The sequence below is a fragment of the Ambystoma mexicanum genome, chromosome 9 (assembly GCF_040938575.1).
Source record: "Ambystoma mexicanum isolate Mex_15411 chromosome 9, UKY_AmexF1_1, whole genome shotgun sequence".
In the NCBI taxonomy this organism is placed as follows: Eukaryota; Metazoa; Chordata; class Amphibia; order Caudata; family Ambystomatidae; genus Ambystoma; species Ambystoma mexicanum.
Window position 1 is genome coordinate 372783625 of NC_090931.1, and position 18934 is coordinate 372802558.

Consider the following 18934-nt stretch of genomic DNA (forward strand, 5'->3'; position numbering starts at 1 on the left):
ATAGGAACTTACTCTGCCTGTGCAGACCATTATCATCTCAGAATTTCAAGGGCTCTGAGCGACTGTTGTTCCCCCCCATGTTCCCACCCTCCTTGAGCGCTTTGAAACACTTGCCTGTGTGTAGGCGCTTTATAAATAAACATTACCATTCCCACAAGGAGGCAAGTAGGCATCTACCACCAAGACAATTAATGTCTGTGTGACGCCCACCTCCCTTGATGCTAAATGCCATGAAGAATATTGGTAGAGTAGAACTCCATCTTGAGTATAGAGCCAAAATTATGCTCGTCTGTCCCTTCAGAAAGCTTTGATACCCTGGAGTAAGTGGACAAAGGACATGTTGACTTGAATTCGTTATTTGCCAAAGGTCTTCGGATATCTTAATATCAAGGTATGGGATGGAATTACAGATGGGCATAGGACAGGGCAAAAGGGAGGGGGCGGGAGTGAAGCTGGAGAGACCAGGAAAGCGGGCACATGGAAGATTAGGAAAGTGGATGGCGTTGAGGAGTAGGTGCCCAGATTCAGTTACAGTATTTGCTTGACATAGCACCAGCTGCAACAGGTCACCTTGTGGTCCTTCAGAGCATTTTCAGGGACTAATCGGCAATGCAGAAATCCAAAAGCCATATCAGAATTGGGAGAGTGCATACATGTGGCAGCAGGCAGAGAGCACTGTGCATGGGGTGCATGAACAAGGCATTGCATGTGGGCATCGTGAAGTTTTCCCGATACATTTCTGTTTGGCATTAATTGCCAGGTGGGAGCCGTGTCAGAAAAAATAGGCTACCAGGCCCATCTAGTGTGCTGATGACACACATTTGTATAGCACCTTGAAACCCCGGCTTGGTCCCCAGTTGTACCCTTGCTTTATTCCCTTATTGAAAAGCTGCTTTTGCATGCTGCTCCCTGCATGCCGACTACACCCCCTTTCTGAGTCTCAGGCTGTCATTTCATGTTTCTTCTCTAACTGCCTCACTACTGGTAAGGAGCTCGATCCAACCAGTATCTTCACTCATTCGGTGCTCTCTTGGTCGCACCTCGCCCTTTCCAGAATTAGCTTCCGTGACCTGGTGCAAGAGGAAACATCTATGCTAGCATCCAACATCACGGAGCGTCCACCTGTACACTCCTTCAATCGTCAAACATGGTGCATCAGCAATGATCCTGAGCTACAACCTTAGACACCGGATGCTGTGGTGACTCACCTGGTCGAGAAGCTCGTGGCTCTTTTTCTCCAGAGCCGACACCTTAGTCCTTAGCACTTCCACCTGGGCCTGTAACACTTCGTTCTGCTGCAGGACGGAAGATATCTGCTGCTCCAAATCCAGCTTTTGAAGGGATTCCCGCTCCACCTAAAATGAAAGGGAACACGAAGTTAGGATGGACACTGCATGATATGATAGGTTATTTAGAATGCGCTTAATACCCAGAGGTTTCTAAACTCGGACCCGGATATCGAACCGCTGTTGCTCCGTGTCGTCTTGCTTCCAAGGTGAGTACGTTGCACCTGAGCTATCCTCCCGAGGCAAGCTTGGCCCTCTAGAAACACAATGACCACAAACATAGGGGTGGTGAAGAATGACACCAAGTCATTTGCTCATCTCTTGAAACTGTGCTGAGGTCCCATGCTCAGGGTTAGCAGTGGAGGCTGGGAAGGCCAAGGAGGGTGGGTGACACCAAACGCTACACGATGAAGGGCCAGGAGGAGGTAAAGGGATAGTCCACCGCACTCCTCAGCCCTTCGCATTCCTGTGATGCTCAACCCGTCACCAGTACCCATTCCCATTTTACCCCATCATCGACCACATTTGCAGGCAGACCGATTATGGAAAACCCAACCTTCCCAAAATCTCAATGCACACCAGTATCTTTGAAATTCCAGTGTCCCTTTGAAGAGCGGATGCCTGTGGGTGCAATGAAATTGCATTCAAAACCCAAGCTCGGTGTGTCACCTGCATTCCTCTGAATAAACCAGCTGGGGCAGTGGGACCTGCAAGGGAATCCTCAGCAGTGGCGTCCTGTCCCTCCTGATGAATGCTTATTCACTAGTGGTTTCTCATAAGGAGCACATCATGACCTGTCCTCTCAGACCTTGACCTTGGAGGGAATCTGCGTGTGGGGGGAGGGAGGCCGAGGACATCTGCCCGTCACCAACAGAGGAGGCAACCAGCAGCAGTGATCCCTAGAGCAGTGTGGAAGTCAAGAGAGCGGGCGGCCCTCTTGTGGGTTCGGTCTGCGGATCCAAAACAGAAAGTGCAGAGCAATGCTAACATCTTGGACAACCAATCCTTGTACTCAGCAGCCATAGCACCACAGTTGAGCATGTTCCAAGATCACACCCTCAATGCACAGGTCCTCGTTAATGGTTATATGAATTGAGCAGGAAAAACAAGCGAGGGGAGGAAAACAGAGCAAAGGAGGAGGTGAAGGTGTGGGGAAGGAGAATATGGAAGGAGGGAGAGGGCAGAGGAAAGAGCCGGAGAGAAGAGTAGAAAGTGGGGAAGGTAGAAGAGAATGGAGGGCCCTTAAGAGTGGAAAAAGCAAAGAGGAGAGTAGAACGCAGAGAAGATGGAGGAGAGTGGAGAGACATGGAAAGGGGAGTAAAGAGCAAAGGAGGTGGGATGCGGAGAGATTTAAGAAAGAAGGAGGAAGCAGAAGATAAGGGAGTAGGAGAGAAGAGATTAGTACAAAGCGATAAAATCAGAACCAACAACGGTGTAACAGGTCGGGACAGGAGGAAAGGTTTTGGGGCATTGAGGATGAGAACAGAGAAAAAAGTGAGTGGACTAGATCAGGAGGTTGAACAAGGATATAGAGGTATCCTGTGCAAGAGGCACTTGACTACCCAGTGCTGGCTGCAATTGTGGCAGAGAAAATTGCCAGTCACCTGAAGCTTACACTAGAAATCTGACCGAGATCTGGTTCTGTCTGAACCAGGCAGGGATCCCTTGAGTTTGGCAGATGTGAGGGACCACCTAAATCTAAGACCTCAGCATCCTGGCCAATACCTCGCCATGTACATCATCCATTGGCTTGGGGAGAGACACAGCAATATTGAGTGGTATTATTGCTTTTACAGGAACAATAACGCAGAGGTATCTGCCAATAAAAGCCATCCCGGAACTGGGATGTTTAACTCTACAACATCGAGATGAAATATTTTAGCGTGATGCAATTGTGATACGGTGGCCAGATTTAAAAAGTCAAAAACCGGGGCAGAGCAACTAACATAAAAGTAGGACAAACTCTTGAAAGTGACTGTCAAGGCACTACACTTCAGTAGCGGTTGAAGGTTTAAGTGTTACTGGTGGAATAAACACATATTACAATTAATCACCAACTACCACTATCTTAATTCGTAAAATGCTGCATTTCTTCTGTGTGAGATTGTGCATTCTGCCTACCAGCTATGAAGACCTACTACCAAAAACCAGAAACACTGTATTTTCCAATGGAAAAATAACCTTGAGAAAGTGGAACAGAGCAACCAATTCCAGGACAGTCCCAGCAAAACCGGGACGTCTGGTCACCCTAAATTGTGTTCTCATGCCCACAGTTACCTGGAAAATATTGTGGAAACATGCTAGGCCTGCTAGTGAAAACAGCAAGTGCAGACTAGGATAACTTACTTACCAACCTAGTAGCAAAGACTTGGTTGTTATAGTTATCTGAATTAGTAAAGTTCTTGTGCCACAACGTTGAACATACAATTTGTTGCATTATAGTAATGAGGAACTATTTAGGGATATCAACTCTAGACCCCCACGACCAAGTTAGTGTTTTGTTTCTGTGAAGAAAAATGTTGCATAGTTGTGGGAAACAGCGGAGACAGAGTTCCTCGGCTCCGTTGCAGATCAAGCATTAAGACTCAAACATCTGTTGTATTGGTTTAACCAACGCTAGATGAGACATTCACTTCAGGTGGGATTTAACTCATGAATGAAACAACCTGAATCTAATTCCGACAGAGATAATGTAATCCACAGCTATGCCCCGATTTGAAAAAGACACAGCAGTGTCGAAACACGTGTCATCACAAAGGGCCACAATTAAACCTTGGTTAAACCAATACAACAGATGTTTGACTCTTAATGCATGACCTATGGCGCAATAAATGGTGTGTAAGAAACTAATTTCTACAATTTGTTGTGGTTTGCTTAGCCCTCTGACTCCCGCATGCAGGCTTTGCTCCACCCGTCCCCGAAAGGAACACACAGACACAGATCCTGCAGTATCGGTCTACCGGCGCGCATTGCCATGGTGTGGGACTGCCCCCTTTATTACAGACTGCGCGCAATGGCATGACGTGACGTGACGTGACCGTCGCGTCACATGCAAAACAAGAAAGGGGTGCAAGCAAAAAGCTTAACAAGGGCTACGGCACTAATCAACCTAACTAGGTCGATCATACACAAAAAAGGAGTACAATGCCCTGTGGCCATGTATAACAAGGTTTTCAAACAAAAGCAGCCTTTCAATGGATATAAAAAAACAGTATTTTATTTTTGTCTATATTGTTGATCAAAAACAACAAAGAATTCAAAATAACGTAAGTGATTCATCTAACAAAAATCTTGGCAATACTTGTTTGTAATGCAAGTTTGACACTGCTAACCTACCATTTATCAAAAAAACACCTACTGTTACACCACTCTTACCCATACAACATAACCAATCAAACAAACAAAACAAAAAAAACACCAGTTAGAATCATATAAAGTTATACATTACTAAACAAACTAGATAAATAAAAACAATACGTTTTTCATACAAATGTCCACGATTCTTCAATTTGTGGTGTTATTATATTTGAGTTGTGTATTATTTACAAACTCTTTACTTCATTAGCCACGTGACCACTTCACATTCCTCCTTTTTCATAACGACAAAACAAAACACTTTTCTTCGGTGTTGGCAGCATAAACATAAGTCTTAACATATTAAACATGGTAACATACCAAACTGGTTTTGGCCCAACATGGGCAACATAGGGTGGCGTAGTCTTCACTCTGTCAGTTTGAGCCTATTACCCCATTAGATAGTCTTTGAATCGTGGGGGGGGGGTTTAATCTCCTTTCGCCTGATTTCTCGGTGGCGTGATCTTCAACCCCGACTGGCATCTCTTTTTCCCCCATGCCTCCTGGCTCGGCGCATGAGGTTCCAGTCAGGGGTAGTCCAACGTCCTGACCTCCTAGTCCCTCCTTCTCGCCAACCTTTTCAGAAAAAAACTGGGGTTTTCAGTCACTCTCCCTGTGTGATCTGCTGCGGTCACCATCAAACCTCTGACGTGGACCACCCCCATGGGGAAGGGCTGGTAGGTGAGGGATAAATGTTGTTCTGGGTGTCGATTAAGCACCAGCACTGTATCGCCCGGGACTATGTTGGGTGCCTTGATATGCCATCTGAGGTTTTCCTCTTCATTGTGAATCCTCCGATCCTCTGTTCTCTCATTGTCAATGGTACCTGGGGGTCGGCCCTCTATCTCTGGGATGAGCCCCCTGGTGCATCTCAGGAACAGTGCCTCCACTGGGGCGGTGAGGGGTAGATCTGTATTCCCGCAGGAATTGATACAAGGTCCTCTTTAGCTCATTGCCGTGTCCCTGCGCTATGTGGAATACCTTGTTCAACGTTCTCATAAAACGTTCAGCCTCTGCATTGGCCTGGGGCCCAACTGGCGTGACTTTATTTTGTGGGTGCTCCCACACTCCACCATAAATTCTGCAAAGGTCTCCCCTTGGAATGGCGCCCCATCCTCTGAGCATACAATCCTGGGGAAGCAGTGTGTTGCAAACATTTGCTCCATGACCTGCACCACTTGGTCAAAAGATGTGGACTCAACTAGCTCAACCTCTGGATACAGAGACCACGTGTCTCATCAACACTAGGAAGGGCATCCCCCGGCCCATGGAACCAAAGTCTGTGTGAACAATATCCCATGGCTGGTGACATGGACTCTATCCTGGGCTCTTTGTTGACTGAAGCTGTTGCTGGACACCAGACGCATCTTGCGACAAACTCGTCCACTATGGCTTCAAGGCCCGTAAACCAGACCTTCAAACATAGCCTTGACTTGGTTTTGGCTGTTCCCTGATAGCCACAGTGTGCCAGCTCGAATGCTCTTCCCACCATTGCCTGTGGGATCACCAACTGGCATCCACGTAGTAATAGTCCTTCGGTTGTTGATAGCTCATTTCTCAACCGCCACAGTTGCTCCAAGCCTTGCTGTGCACCTTGATTCCTGTGGTGTGGGCTGGATAGGATGGTCTTCCAATCTCTGCTGGCCATGGCCACTCTGACCACTTCAAAACATGTCACAGTTCTATGCATCTCAAAAACAAAGAGGTGATGGCTGGAAGGTTTAGAATGAATCACTGGCATTGCTCTGGGCAACCCTCCAGACCATCGTTCTTCGCCTGCCAAGCCATTACAGAAGGGAAAAGACCATATGCAAATCAGGCGTGGCCCCACCCCAAAAGGGGCAGTCCAGTCTGAACTGCTAGGTCACATCACTTCTGCACGAGACCACAAGCATCCCCAGACATGTTTCGGCCTTGTTGGGCCTCATCAGTGAGGAGTAGCTCTGGTCTCTAGGCCCAGCAGGCACGGGACCCACGTCTGGGCATACCCGTCCAACTCGGGGTGACAAAGCAAAAACAAAGAGGTGATAGCTGGAAGTTTTAGAATGAATCTTAACCACTGGCATTGCTCTGGGCAACCCTCCAGACCATCGTTCTTCGCCTGCCATGCCATTACAGAAGGGAAAAGACCATATGCAAATAAGGCGTCTTTGCCTGCCAAGCCATTACAGAAGGGAAAAGACCATATGCAAATCAGGCGATGCATCTGCCACCACCTGAATGGACAGTGCAACCGGTTTAGCAGGCTCCACAACCATGGGTACATGCTCTTCGATCACTATCTGTTCGGTATCTTCAACCCCCCCCCCTGCTCCTCAGGTGATGCGAGAGGTAGTCTGCCTGATTCTGGGCCCCAGGCCGGTACGTCAGGGCCACCCCATACTCTATCAGTGCGAACATCCATCATTTGATCCTCGGGGTCGGCTTGGACGAGGACCTCACCATGATGGGCAGTAATGGTTTGTGGTCAGTCACTACAGTTCTAGGTTTGCCAAGGATGTAAATATAAAAGTGTCGGCATCCCATAGGATGGCCAGAGTTTCCCTTTCGATCTGGGAGTAGCCTTGTTCCTTGTTTGTTAGTGCTTTGCTGGCATACGCTATCGACCGGGCTGGCATCAACAATGATCTCCGACACTTTCCGTGGGTCGAAGAATACCATAGACTCTTTACCTGTGAGTGCCTGTTTGATAGCTTCAAAAGCATTTTTCTCTTACGCTGTTCACTCCCAGACTTTGTCCTTTCTCGTCAGCAGTCTGAGGGGCTCTGAGAGGGTTGCCAATGTACTGAATGAAGCAACCGCAATACATCACCATCCCCAGGAAGCTCCTAATTTCTGACACTTAGCCCAGGGACTCCTGCATGCAGGCCTTGCCCCACCCGTCCCCGAAAGGTACACATGGACACAGAACCTGCAGTATCGGGCTCCCAACACGCACTGCTTTGGTGCGGGACCACGCCCTTTATTATAGACTGCGTGCAACGGTATGATGTGGCCATCGAGCCACATCACATAATTTAACAAATGGTTACAAATGAAAAGTAAATACAAATGGCAGAGAAAGTGTTAGTAATAGGCGAATAAGAAAGAAATTAGTTAAGACGGGCATTGAAAGTGGAAGTTGAGTGCAGAGAAAGAGGAAGGGCATTCCAGAGCTAAAGAGTTAGCAGACAAAACACCAAAATGTGACTGAGCAGATTGAGATCGGGGGAATGTGAGCAGATGAGAAGCATAGCAATGAAAGCAGAGTAGGGTAAAGGGAAACATAATGAGATAAGTAGAGCCAAGTGAGAACATAAACTCATTTCAATGCAATGCAAAGATACTAAAAATTGAGCGGAGCAGGAAAAGAAAGAGAAGGAAGAGAAGCATAGATTTTGGAGTGCAGCGGGAGAGAAGAGTACATTTATAGCAGAGTTTTTTTAAAAAACGATTAAGCCGAGAGAGAAAGCAGTAGCTGGAAGATCAGGCAAACGTGAGGAGCAATAATCAAGCTAACAGACCATCATGGTCAGAATAAATGTCTCGGTAGCATGAAAAGTAAGGAAAGGACAACCTTTGCATATGTTATATAGTAGGAACTGACAGGTGCAAGTGAGAGGAGAACTTTGAGAAGAAATAGACAACGATGGGTCGAGTCGAAAAAATGACCAAGATGGCGAGTGGAGAAAGAAAGTGAAAGCAAAGTGGGATAAATGACAACATGCTGATGGAGGAAAGGAATATGGAGATCGGTCAAGAAAGAACATTTCAGCTTCGGATGAATTCAGTAGTAGTGAGTAGGAAAGCATTCTATGTTGAACAACAGAAAGACAGAGATTGGAGCATGAAGGTGATCGGGAAAGGAAAGGTGCAACACATTTGGCCGTCACATGGATAAAAGTGACAACTTAAACCATGGTGAGAAATAAAAGAGAGAGGAATAGGATAAAGAGGAAAAAGAGGGGAACCCAGGACTGAACCCTATAGAACACCAAGGTATAATAGGAATAGGTAAGAGGAACCTCCCCCAGGAAATGGAATGAGAATGATCAAAAAGATAGGAAGACTCATAAGAAAGAGCAGAGCCAGCACTACACACATTGTCACTGGAACCTATCATATCATACCAAGAGGGGAAGAGTGAAGAGCAAAGTATAAAGTAATCTACTGTGTTAAAAGATCAAGACAAATTCAAAAGAATAAGAAGGAGGTGCGCGTTTGTGATGTGAGAAAATTAGTACGGTGTAGCAGAGCTGTTGCCGTGGAATGAGCCAAGAGGAATATAGGGGTGGAGTGGGGTGGAATGTGCAGAAAGACATCAAGCGGGTCGAGTATAGGCCGCGGGTTCAAGACATTTAGAAAGAGAAGAAGAAGAGACTAGAGAGTTAAGAGACGGCTCGGGGAGCCTATGGTGACCAAAGTTGATGAAGTATAGATAAAAGACAGCAAGGGTGAGATGAAAGAGAAGAGACTGTCAAAGGTGCTTAGCATGGGACAGGAAGGTCAAAATATGAACGCATGGAGGAAAGAGTTCACACAGAGGTTTTTACAGAATGTCACACCTTGACAGCTTTTAACTTCCATGACAGGCCAAACCAATGGGTGGCCTACTCGAAGAGGAACCTGAGACTCACTTTTTTGCCTGGAAAATTGATAGGTCTGTGACCTTTAACCTGCCTGTTGTGACCCAACCCTCCGACTACACATCTCTCAAGCAGTCACTTGGCCACGAGAGGTCCCATCACTCACAGGATGGCTCGATAATCTTTAATGCCCTCATCTCTTTGTGGCTTCCAAAGGGTTCTTGCTTCTCTGTGCACAAAGGCACTCCCCGCCCACTGCAAAGATTTAGCCTTGCTATAACTCTTACTGTATTATCAAGTATTGATTTAGGACTTTTATGGATTATGGGGTTTTGCTGACCACTTTGGGGCCCATGTACACCAGGTGGACAAGCAACTGTGGATTCTCCGATCTCTGGTGAATAGCTGTGGTGACTGTCTGAAAGACTGATGGTTACATTGTCAGAGGTCTGAAAGACTCCGATTGGTGGAGCCATATCCCTCAGCAGTACTCCACTTGGGTCAGCTACGTGGCGGGTGCCAGTCCACTGGTAACCCTACATCTCAGTCTCTCACAATATCTCTTTGGTAATTGCATCTATCCTTTCTTGAAATTTCAATTTCCCAACCCTGATGCTGTTAGGCCATGATGAACACCTCCACTCCCCCAGCAGTGCATTAACCACTGATTTTTCTGTGCAGACATACCATACTGTGCAGTACCCTCAAAGAACTCACCTCTTCCTGCAGTGACAGTATCCGCGATGCATCCCACTTTTCCGTCAGAGCTCTGTCCTGACACTCTGTCCTCAGATCACTAACTTCTGCTGCAAGGGCCTTCCCAGTCTGCAGTGCCTACACACAAGAAGAAAGGTACTTTAATGCACACTACAAGAGCACTGGAAAAGGCACACAAGAAAGAGGGTTTTAGAAAACCAAGTATCAAATAAAGCAAATACCTATGATTATGAACTTTAGGTTAGGGCAGAGAGAATCTCAGGGGGATGAAGGCAAAATCCCCCAAGATTCTGGATGAGTGAAGACATCATAGGCAAATGTTTATAGCTTAAACTGATCAAAACATACCGTGGCTCGTGCATGGGGTCAGTGCAGTGCTTCTCTGTGTTTCCCTGGGGTCAGGGAAAGTACTCTTTACTTTTAGGGTGCTGTGGAGTTAAGGCTGCATTAGGCTGAAATTCTGCTATCAGCATACTTGATCTTTTAAATTTGACCGAATTGTTTTGATCATTTTTTGGGGCATTTTCGGTCAAATGTAATTAAATACATATGGGGTGGGGACGTGGAATAGGTTAAGGTGGGAGAAGAGAGGTGCAGGGAATGCGGGGGTCTTCCCCCGCATTTTAGATTAAAAAAACAACCAAAAGAAATTTCGGTCAAATTGAAAAGGTCACACATTTTGATCAAGTAGACCTAAACCAAAATTCTTCAGTTGTTGCAGCGCCTTTATGATTTCCTTCATTTATTCTGGAAGACTGACCTTGTTTCCCCACTTTTATCCTGCAGACTCTGATCCCCAGAGAACCAGCATGGTACAATTCTAGAAGCCCTACATTTCTCAGAGTCCTGTGCTTCTGCGGGTCAGGAATATGAATAATATCTCGTATCGCTGGCTCGTCCCCTGATCGGTCTTGCTGTATCGAAGCTTGTAGTTCTTAACTCATTTTTTGCCATTCAACCGTGCTGTTTGTACTGAGCAGCGATGTCCACGAGCTAACGCACTAAAGGTTTGCCCCAGCAGCCAGGCCTTATGCCCACAGCAAAAGCATGTTGCAAGATAAGGAAGCCCACATTTTCTCCAAGAAGCCAGACATTACCTTATTTGGAGTTATTTTTCTCTGTCTGGAAGTACCCAGGCATTTATTTTTTGTATTAGTGTTTTGGTTCAGCCTTTTCACTATTACATACAAATAGGGAATAAATAAATAAAAATAGCAATTCATCATTTAACATTTCCATAAATAACTTTGAAAACCAATTTACATCATTAAAAGAAAATCATCACAAGTTGGGTTAACAAATTGCTGGAGGACATTTAGGATACCTTTATAGCTCATCGATGTTTCTTACTAATAAGGCAAGGAACCCACACAATCCTCAGGCTCTGCCGCTGTCCTCCCATCATGCCAGACCAAATAGCGTCACTCACAATTTCTGTCTCAAGATGTCAATTTCTTTCCTCCCCCAGAGCTTGACAATTTGTTACTAGGTGTTTGATGGTTTCTCTAACAGCACAGTTTGTGCAAAACCTGCAGTTCCAATTCCCCAGGAACCAGATCGCACTTACTAGTTCTTTCTAACGCGGGAATTTGGTTGATTCGAAAACGTAAATACATTGCCTGCCTTTTGGGGCATGGGAAGATAAGAATGTATTTGGAAATCTCCTCCCTTTTACTTCGACATTTGGCATACTCGCCATACAGGGAATAGGTGCCCAACTGATCTGCGGTAGTTGTCCAATCATATTTGAAGGGCTATGTCTTTACAGTAAGCATGTTAGTAGTGAGCTCTTCTTTAGAGGAACCAATTACCAAGAGTGTTTCACCCATCTGGGCCTTAAACTCTGTGATGGAGGCACCTGTCAGTCTTGTTTAATCTTCTCCCCAACTCTGATAGAGGGACATCGCTGGCGGATTTTAATAGTTTGGCAAACTCAGCCAGTTTCCTCCACTTGCCTCTAGTTGCCAGGGAGATTAGGCCAAAATCATGTCTAATGACGCAGTTTGGAAATGAGTTTGCCAATCTCAATGTTCTTTTCCAAAGCAGCCCTTGGATAGAGTTGAGGTAGGTCCCCAAGTCACTCGGTCAGAGGTCTAGACCGTACAGCAAGATGGATTCTACACTTGACAGATAATACTGCAACAGGGGTTTTAAGGAGAAGTGACACAGCTGGGAGTACATTCTCATTTTTATTAGCTGGCGGGCAAATCTTTCGAGTTTTCCCAGCTCTCCCTGGAGCTAGTGTTGGTAAGATTATACCCCAGGTATCTCAGTGAGTGCCCCATATCAAGGGGGGGTGGAGGGGTTCTTTACACGTGCCATGTCATAGCCTTGAGCCACCTCTTGTTGGAAAAGACAATGAGCGTGGACTTTGTCCATCCACCTTAAGGTTATTTTCTACTGTGTAGTTAAAGAAGAGAGTTAGCTTCCTCTGCAGCCCAATAGGTGTTAGATCAAACAAGACAATATCATCTGCAAAGGCGACCCAGTCTAGGGATGCAGAGCCCAGTTTGATTGAGTTGGTTGTGCCTCCCTCCCAAACTTATTTTAAGGTCAGCCATGTGTAAGGTTGTCCCTAATTACGCTCACACCAGAATAAATACACCCCTCTAGGGAAACAAGGCAAAAGAGCGATCTTGTAAGGATAACAAGTTTAATCTTACAAAATGAGTATTGTAACAAAGAACTCTGCTGCCTGAACGGCCATCTCCTGTCCCTCTTCCATTCCTTCCTCTCAAAGTGGTTTGAGGCAGGGCTTTATATAGGCCTGACTTTCTGTGGTGGCGTCACTGGATATGGATCATCGCTTCATCCCAATCTGTCCTTTTTCCATTATAGGGATGCTCAAAGCCTTCTTCATTGTCAGAGCATGCTGTTCTACATTTTGCTAGCTTATTTAAAAACACCCTGCAGCTCTGCAGACTTTTAGAAACCTTGAGACCTAGCCCAAGGAAAAACTAAACATTGTTATGTGTACAAAAATTTTCCAGTCCTTCTCTCCATATTCCACTCATTCTCCACACTTTACTCTTATAATTTGTCACATTCTGCAATTTGTCGCACAGAACATGTAATTCCTAAACTCCTTGACTTACATAAATAATTAGATGTCCTATTCACAGAGTGGTTGGGAAGGGGTAATAACAAGAGCATTTCCTTGCACCAACTCCTTTACGTTGTCATAACCTCAGCAAGGATTCCAGCACTAGAAGGAGCGCTGAGATAGAAGCTGGTCCTAGGGTTTCTATCTGGGGCATGATGTTGGAATCCAGCCTCATTGTGATGTTCTTAGGGGTAAAGTGATTTTCTTTTAGTGGTAGAAACTGGGTTGGCCTCATCCTCCGGGAGGTCTGATGGTCAATTGTTGAGCTATTCAGAGGACTCAACTCATGGTCATGTCCATTTCCAGACCTTCTGAGTTCTGGCTGACAGTATGCAGTACTTTCTTTAGATGTTCGATGGAACGCTCCATGTTGCTGTCCATGTCATTGCAAAGTTTCCAACACATTAACATTTCAGTTGTTTAGAATGGTGGGGTTTGGGATGTTGGTATTATCCTGCAGTTCTGTAGCTGATGTGTCTGTAAAGATGGTTGGCCCTACAACCATATCATTCTTAGAAAGCGTGAGATTTGGAATTGAAAAGGTTACATGGGATTTCCCTGCGTCATGCTCCACTGCTCCAGTTTCCCCCATAGTCTGGTCCTGGGCCACCTCGTTTGCGCCCCGAGTAGTCCTCAGCACTTCAGAGTACAAACTAGGAGTACTAGTTGATTCTAGGGCGAGTCACTGTGGGTTCCCCACTTTCTTCCCTGGTTTTCCTCGGGCAAAAGTGTGGGTTTACTGTAGTGTAGTACTCCGCACACACACTATTTTGAACAAATACCTGTTGCTCCAGTTCCTGTGCGATTGCTGATGAAGTTTGATTGAGATGCCCTGACTTTACTGGGCAACAGCTTTCAAGTTGAATGAATGGGCAACAGGGAAGGAGGTTTTCTGTAAGGAATTAGACCATCCCCGCTCGGTGGGAGTGCGCTCACCTGTGCTTTTTTAAAATGTTTAATTAAATTGAAGGATGGTAGATCAACCTCCGGAAAATGTGTAGGGATAATCTGCACACATTTTCCTATGCTCACCTCATGACGTAAGCATACACCCGTGTATTCTGGGTGGACACAGTCTACAGGTGCAGTCCCCCTATCATATTTAGTTGGAATCTGACAGGTGGAGTGCACAATGCCTCTCCAGACGAGGAGGGCCAAACCTTTCCCCTGCCATGCCCATCCTAATTAACTAACAAACACTTCATGGATCCACCCAGTCCTTTCGTTGGGCCCTGTTGCTGGTGGCAGTTGTGCATACTAATCAGAGTTTAATTGGCTGCAGAGGCTAACGAAGGAGAATGGAAACCCCCAAACACCCCTTCATATGCACTGTGTCAACCTGAAGCCAGCTCCCACCCTTCGTATCTATTGACAGTGAAATGTCATGCGTGAGACTACGTGTATTACAGCAGACCCCATTCAGAAGGCACGAGTATGTGGATTGACAACACCAGAAAGTCTGGGATCACCGCAGCTTCAAGGGAGACCTACCGCTTTAATCAGGAGCCACAGAGAGCTCCATTGACCAGAGAGACCCTTTGATCCACAACAGACAGGAAGATGGGTGGGACTTAGTATTACATGGTTTCACCTATTTACCTTTTCTGTTGCAAAGCACTCAGGTTATGACCTCACACATACAGGAGATATTGATGGGGACTCAGGATTGGTTCATTAAGGTAGCCTGTGGTCCGTTGGTTTTATAGGAGGATCAAGGGAGGCAACCAGGGGGTACTGGCAACATGGATGACTATTTGCAGAGCTCTAGCCCGTGCCCTGGAGACTTGTGGAGTTTCGGTGGAGTTGCAGCACTCAGGGCCCCAGAAAGGAGGATCCCAGAGCATCTGATGCAGTGCAGCAGAGACAGTGCCAGGGTGGAGCAGTGATAGCCCCACAAACGGGAGAGGTGTGCATCAAGCAGCAGAGGCCGGCACTGCAAGTGCTGTCAAAGGCCTGGTGGGAAGAAGAGAAGGACAGTTGGCTGGCAGCCGTGAGTCGAGGCGGCTGCGGCAGCCCAACATCAGACAACAGTAGGGAGAGCCCCCCAGTTACAATGGCTTGTTACTAAGAAGGAGGAGAGGGTGGCAAGAGAGGACCCTCGTGGCACGGTGCCTGGCGGCCTGGGCTCCCGGTCCCAACCACGCAGAGAAGAGTCAGCGGAGCCAGTGCGGTATTGGCCAGAGCCTGCCTGGGGACAGAGAGCATTGAAGGAGGCAACCATTTAAGGAGCGGGATCGGTGGCAGAGAGTGCGGAACAGATTGGAGGTGGGATGTCGGGCAGCCCAGGCAGCAGCAGAGCTGAAATCAAGGAGCGAGCCCTGCAGGAGTCTGGGACTAGCAGCACCCCAGGTGGGTGAACTCTGAGGGAAGCCACTGGCCTAGAGTGCAAGCTGGAGGAGGTGGGCAGCGTGTCATTGCTGAAGGTGAAGCAAGTGGGATAAGCCTGAGCAAGAAGCCTCATGGGAGGCTGCCATGGGTATAGCAGTGGGAGAGGCAGCCCCCCAGCCGCTGACAGGCCCGGAGCTGAAAGGGCCCAACAACTAAATGACCAAGCAGTGACGTATCCCTCAAGCTTGCTGCGAAGGCAAGAGAGCTGGTTCCCAGGTTAAAGGGAGCTTAACGCAGCCACTGGAGCACCCGCACCTTGGTACTGACTGGCCCCCTAAAACAGCCTACTTCCCTGAGACCGGCGGTTGCCACTGCAAGCACTGGGTAGCCGCTAGGTGTGCTCCTTGCAATGGGGAGAGCATTGTGGGTTCCACTGGGAGAACGGCCATGGGTGCTGGCAGGGGGGCAGAGGTAGCAGACAGGAGCCCCACCATGTGGTCTGTCAGGAGCAATCCATAGATGCAAGGTAAGGGCAGACTGAGGAGGTACTGTGGTGAGAATGGGCATGAACCCTAGTGGCATGGAGCGTGAGGCCCCCGAACCAGTAGTGCAGCGGAATCCCTCTGTGAGGCAGGGGCAGTATGGAGTGGATCAGATTGTGGAGGGAGCCCAAGCAGAAAGACAGGCTTTGGGAGAGCCCCTTTGAGGGGGTTTCCCAGCAAAGGAAGGCCGGGGTGAAAGATCTGTTTGGGCTGGTGCCCCCTCTTGCGTATGTGGGACATTGAGGTCAGGAGAGGACAAGGAAAGAAGCAAATTGGCCCGAGCGGGTTGCAACACCTCACGTGGATAAGGGAGTACACAGGTGGATGAGCTGGAGAGGTGCCCTTACGCAGTATCGCTATCAGGACGGTGTGGAGATGGTGAAGGCCAAAGGGGAAGGGGGACTGTACACTTGCTTGGCAGAGATCAGTACAATTAAAAGTGATATCCAGGTCATCCTGGAGGAGGTCGGAAGAATGCGGACGGATATAGGGGTGAAGGTGGCTGTTCCGTCGGCAAAGATAATTACTCTGGAGGAGACAGTGGAGTGGGTGAAGGCCAACCAGGCCTCGAGCGGGATCCTAGAAACACAGACAGAGTCCCGCTTCTTGGGGGTGGAAAGACAGGAAGAGGAACTGTGTCTTAAGGTGGACAATATCGAGAATCGGGAGAAGCGGAATCACCTCTGGTGCTGCAGGAGAATCGCCAATAGGCCTGGAGTAGAAGAGCCAGGAAATAATAAGGATGGTCCTGGGCTCCAAAGAGGGTGAACAGGTGACCTTGAATAGAGTAGATCATGCGGGAGGGAGCAGAGGACCACACTTGGTCCTGGCACGTTTGCGCTAGTGCAGTGATAAGGCGAGTGTGACGAATCAACTTCCGGGCCACCAGTGGTCCAGGGATGAAGATTGGTTTCTAAACCCTCAATCAACCCCACACCTTTAGTACACCAGAAGGGATATGAACAGATTGGAATACAAGTGAATTATAAAACCTCCTTGTACAATTTTTGTTACCATGGACAGAACGGCAGGCTCATCTCTGCAAGGTCGTGGATCGTTGGTTAGTTGCCACACAGCAAAAATACAATTATTACCCAATGATAAAAGGGACTGTCCAGTCAAGGTTGTATAAAAATATCTACTTTATTACTACAACAGACAGTTCTAGCACACTACAAAAATACAACCCAACATCTAACGGAACACAGAAGACATACAGTTTCACGAGGGAAACACTTGTGTATGAGCACAATATAAATAAAACATCAATATCAATACTGACAGGAGGGTAGCCAGTAAAGTAATCAGTCTTATTGTTCAAGAATATTGGGTTCCAGCACCAAAGGGGCAAAGGGTTGTAACTGTCTACAGGGGCCTTAGGAGAAGGACCAGCGGGGGCAGACCCACAATGTACCTGGTGCCGAAAAGGTTTTTGGTGCTAGACAGCGTTGAGGTGGTTCCAGGGCGCTTCGCAGCCCTTGAGACAGAGTTAGTGGCGGGAGGCAGCTGCGGGTACCAGGCAGCAGGCAGTTCGGCAGGCAAGGCTAGACGGACGTCTGCAGGCTGTCCATCATGGAGGCTCTGGGCCAAAAATCATTGTCTATGTGCTGGTTGCCGGATCTGGAATGCTGGTTAAGGCGGCTCGAACGGTTCTTGTGACTGCGGCGTGACAACAGTCAGTGGTGCAGCTGCATGTGGTTCGAGGACTCGACTGTCTCGAAAATGTCCTTAAGATGGACAATGGATGATGCTTGTGTGGCACTCCTCCTAGCTTCTTCGCAGGGCTCGTATCGTCCTTTCAAGGTGGACAGGCCCAAGCTCAAGAGAGTGTTTGCAGGCAACAGCCTTGTCCTTTGTCCAGAGACTGTCCGGCACTTCCCACCTAGGAAGCTTGCTGGCAGAGCCTGGCAGGGAATGCTGTGTGCTGGCTGGGTAGCAGTTCTGGAGCTGTTGCACTGGTCCTCTGAGTCCGATATCTCCCTTTGTTCCCTGGGAGATGTTTAGGGGAGGGATCTTGCTTCCCTCTTGGAGCTCCTGGTCTTCCTTCACTGGTGGAAAGCATATGGTAGACTGTACCTTCAGCCCGTGTTCAAATGAGTCCTCCTTACTCCTTTCAAAGTCGTCAGATGATCTGCTAAGTGAGGGATTCAGCCCTCTTTTAAAGCCAAATGGGCTCCAGTGATTGGTGCAGGCTAGGCCCACCTTAATGAACCAATCCTGGGTCCCCACCAACAATCTTCTGTTATGCAGGAGGTCTGGACCAGAGTGCTCTGCAACTGGACAGGCAAGGGGTGACAACATATACCCAAGTCCCACCCATCTTCCTGTCGGTTGTAGATCAAAGTGTCTCTGGTTAACTGAGCCCTCTGTAACTCTTGATTAAAGCGCAAGTCTCCCTTGAAGTATGTGGCAAAAGCATACTTGTCTCCCCCAAATCACATACTTCTCCCCTCTGAAAGGGGTCATCTCTACAGTGGTTGGCCTACAGTAAATAGTGGACCCAGACATGCATTTCACTGCCTTTCATACAGAGAGGTGGTAACTAGCTTTTCCTGTTGTCTGTCTGGCAATCAAGTCCCGTCAGCAGGCTTGCCTCAATTGTCTCTCATTAGTATGAACTGCCACCAGCTGGATTAGACAAAGGAAAAGAATATCTGTGGAGCCTTTCCTATTTAAATTAGGCTGCCCATGTCTGGAGGAAGGTGTTCCTTCCCCCTTCTTGAGATGCTTTGTTGTACCTGTGGCTGTAACATTCCAGCTAAATATGACAGGGGAAGACGGCATCTGTGGACTGTGTCTTCCCGGAGTACATGTGAATAAGCATTTCGTGCAGTGAGCAGATAAAATGGGTGCGGAATAGCCTGACACATTTTGGAAGCTAATCGCCCAAGGGGGTGTAGAGGGTTGTGCTGATCTTTATGTTTTTTTATGGGCTCCGGACCTCGCTCCTGGGGTCTTCCTCCTGCCTGGTTGAAAGGGGAGGGGGAGAAGGGAGGTGTGGGAAGGGAGCATTTGTATGTTGTGAGGCTTGGAGTTTGT

At 47.6% G+C, this 18934-nt stretch overlaps 1 protein-coding gene across 1 annotated transcript in view; it reads right to left on the bottom strand.

The window, feature by feature from the left end:
- The window catches only part of LOC138488085 (BICD family-like cargo adapter 1), a 184779-nt gene that overhangs the window by 36787 nt on the left and 129058 nt on the right, over positions 1-18934 (bottom strand). Inside the window, exons 3-4 of the mRNA XM_069614829.1 lie at positions 9923-10039; positions 1209-1355 (exon numbers count right to left, since the gene is read on the bottom strand). Of these exons, the coding sequence (XP_069470930.1) occupies positions 1209-1355; positions 9923-10039 (264 nt within the window). The remainder of the gene's footprint in view (positions 1-1208; positions 1356-9922; positions 10040-18934) is intronic.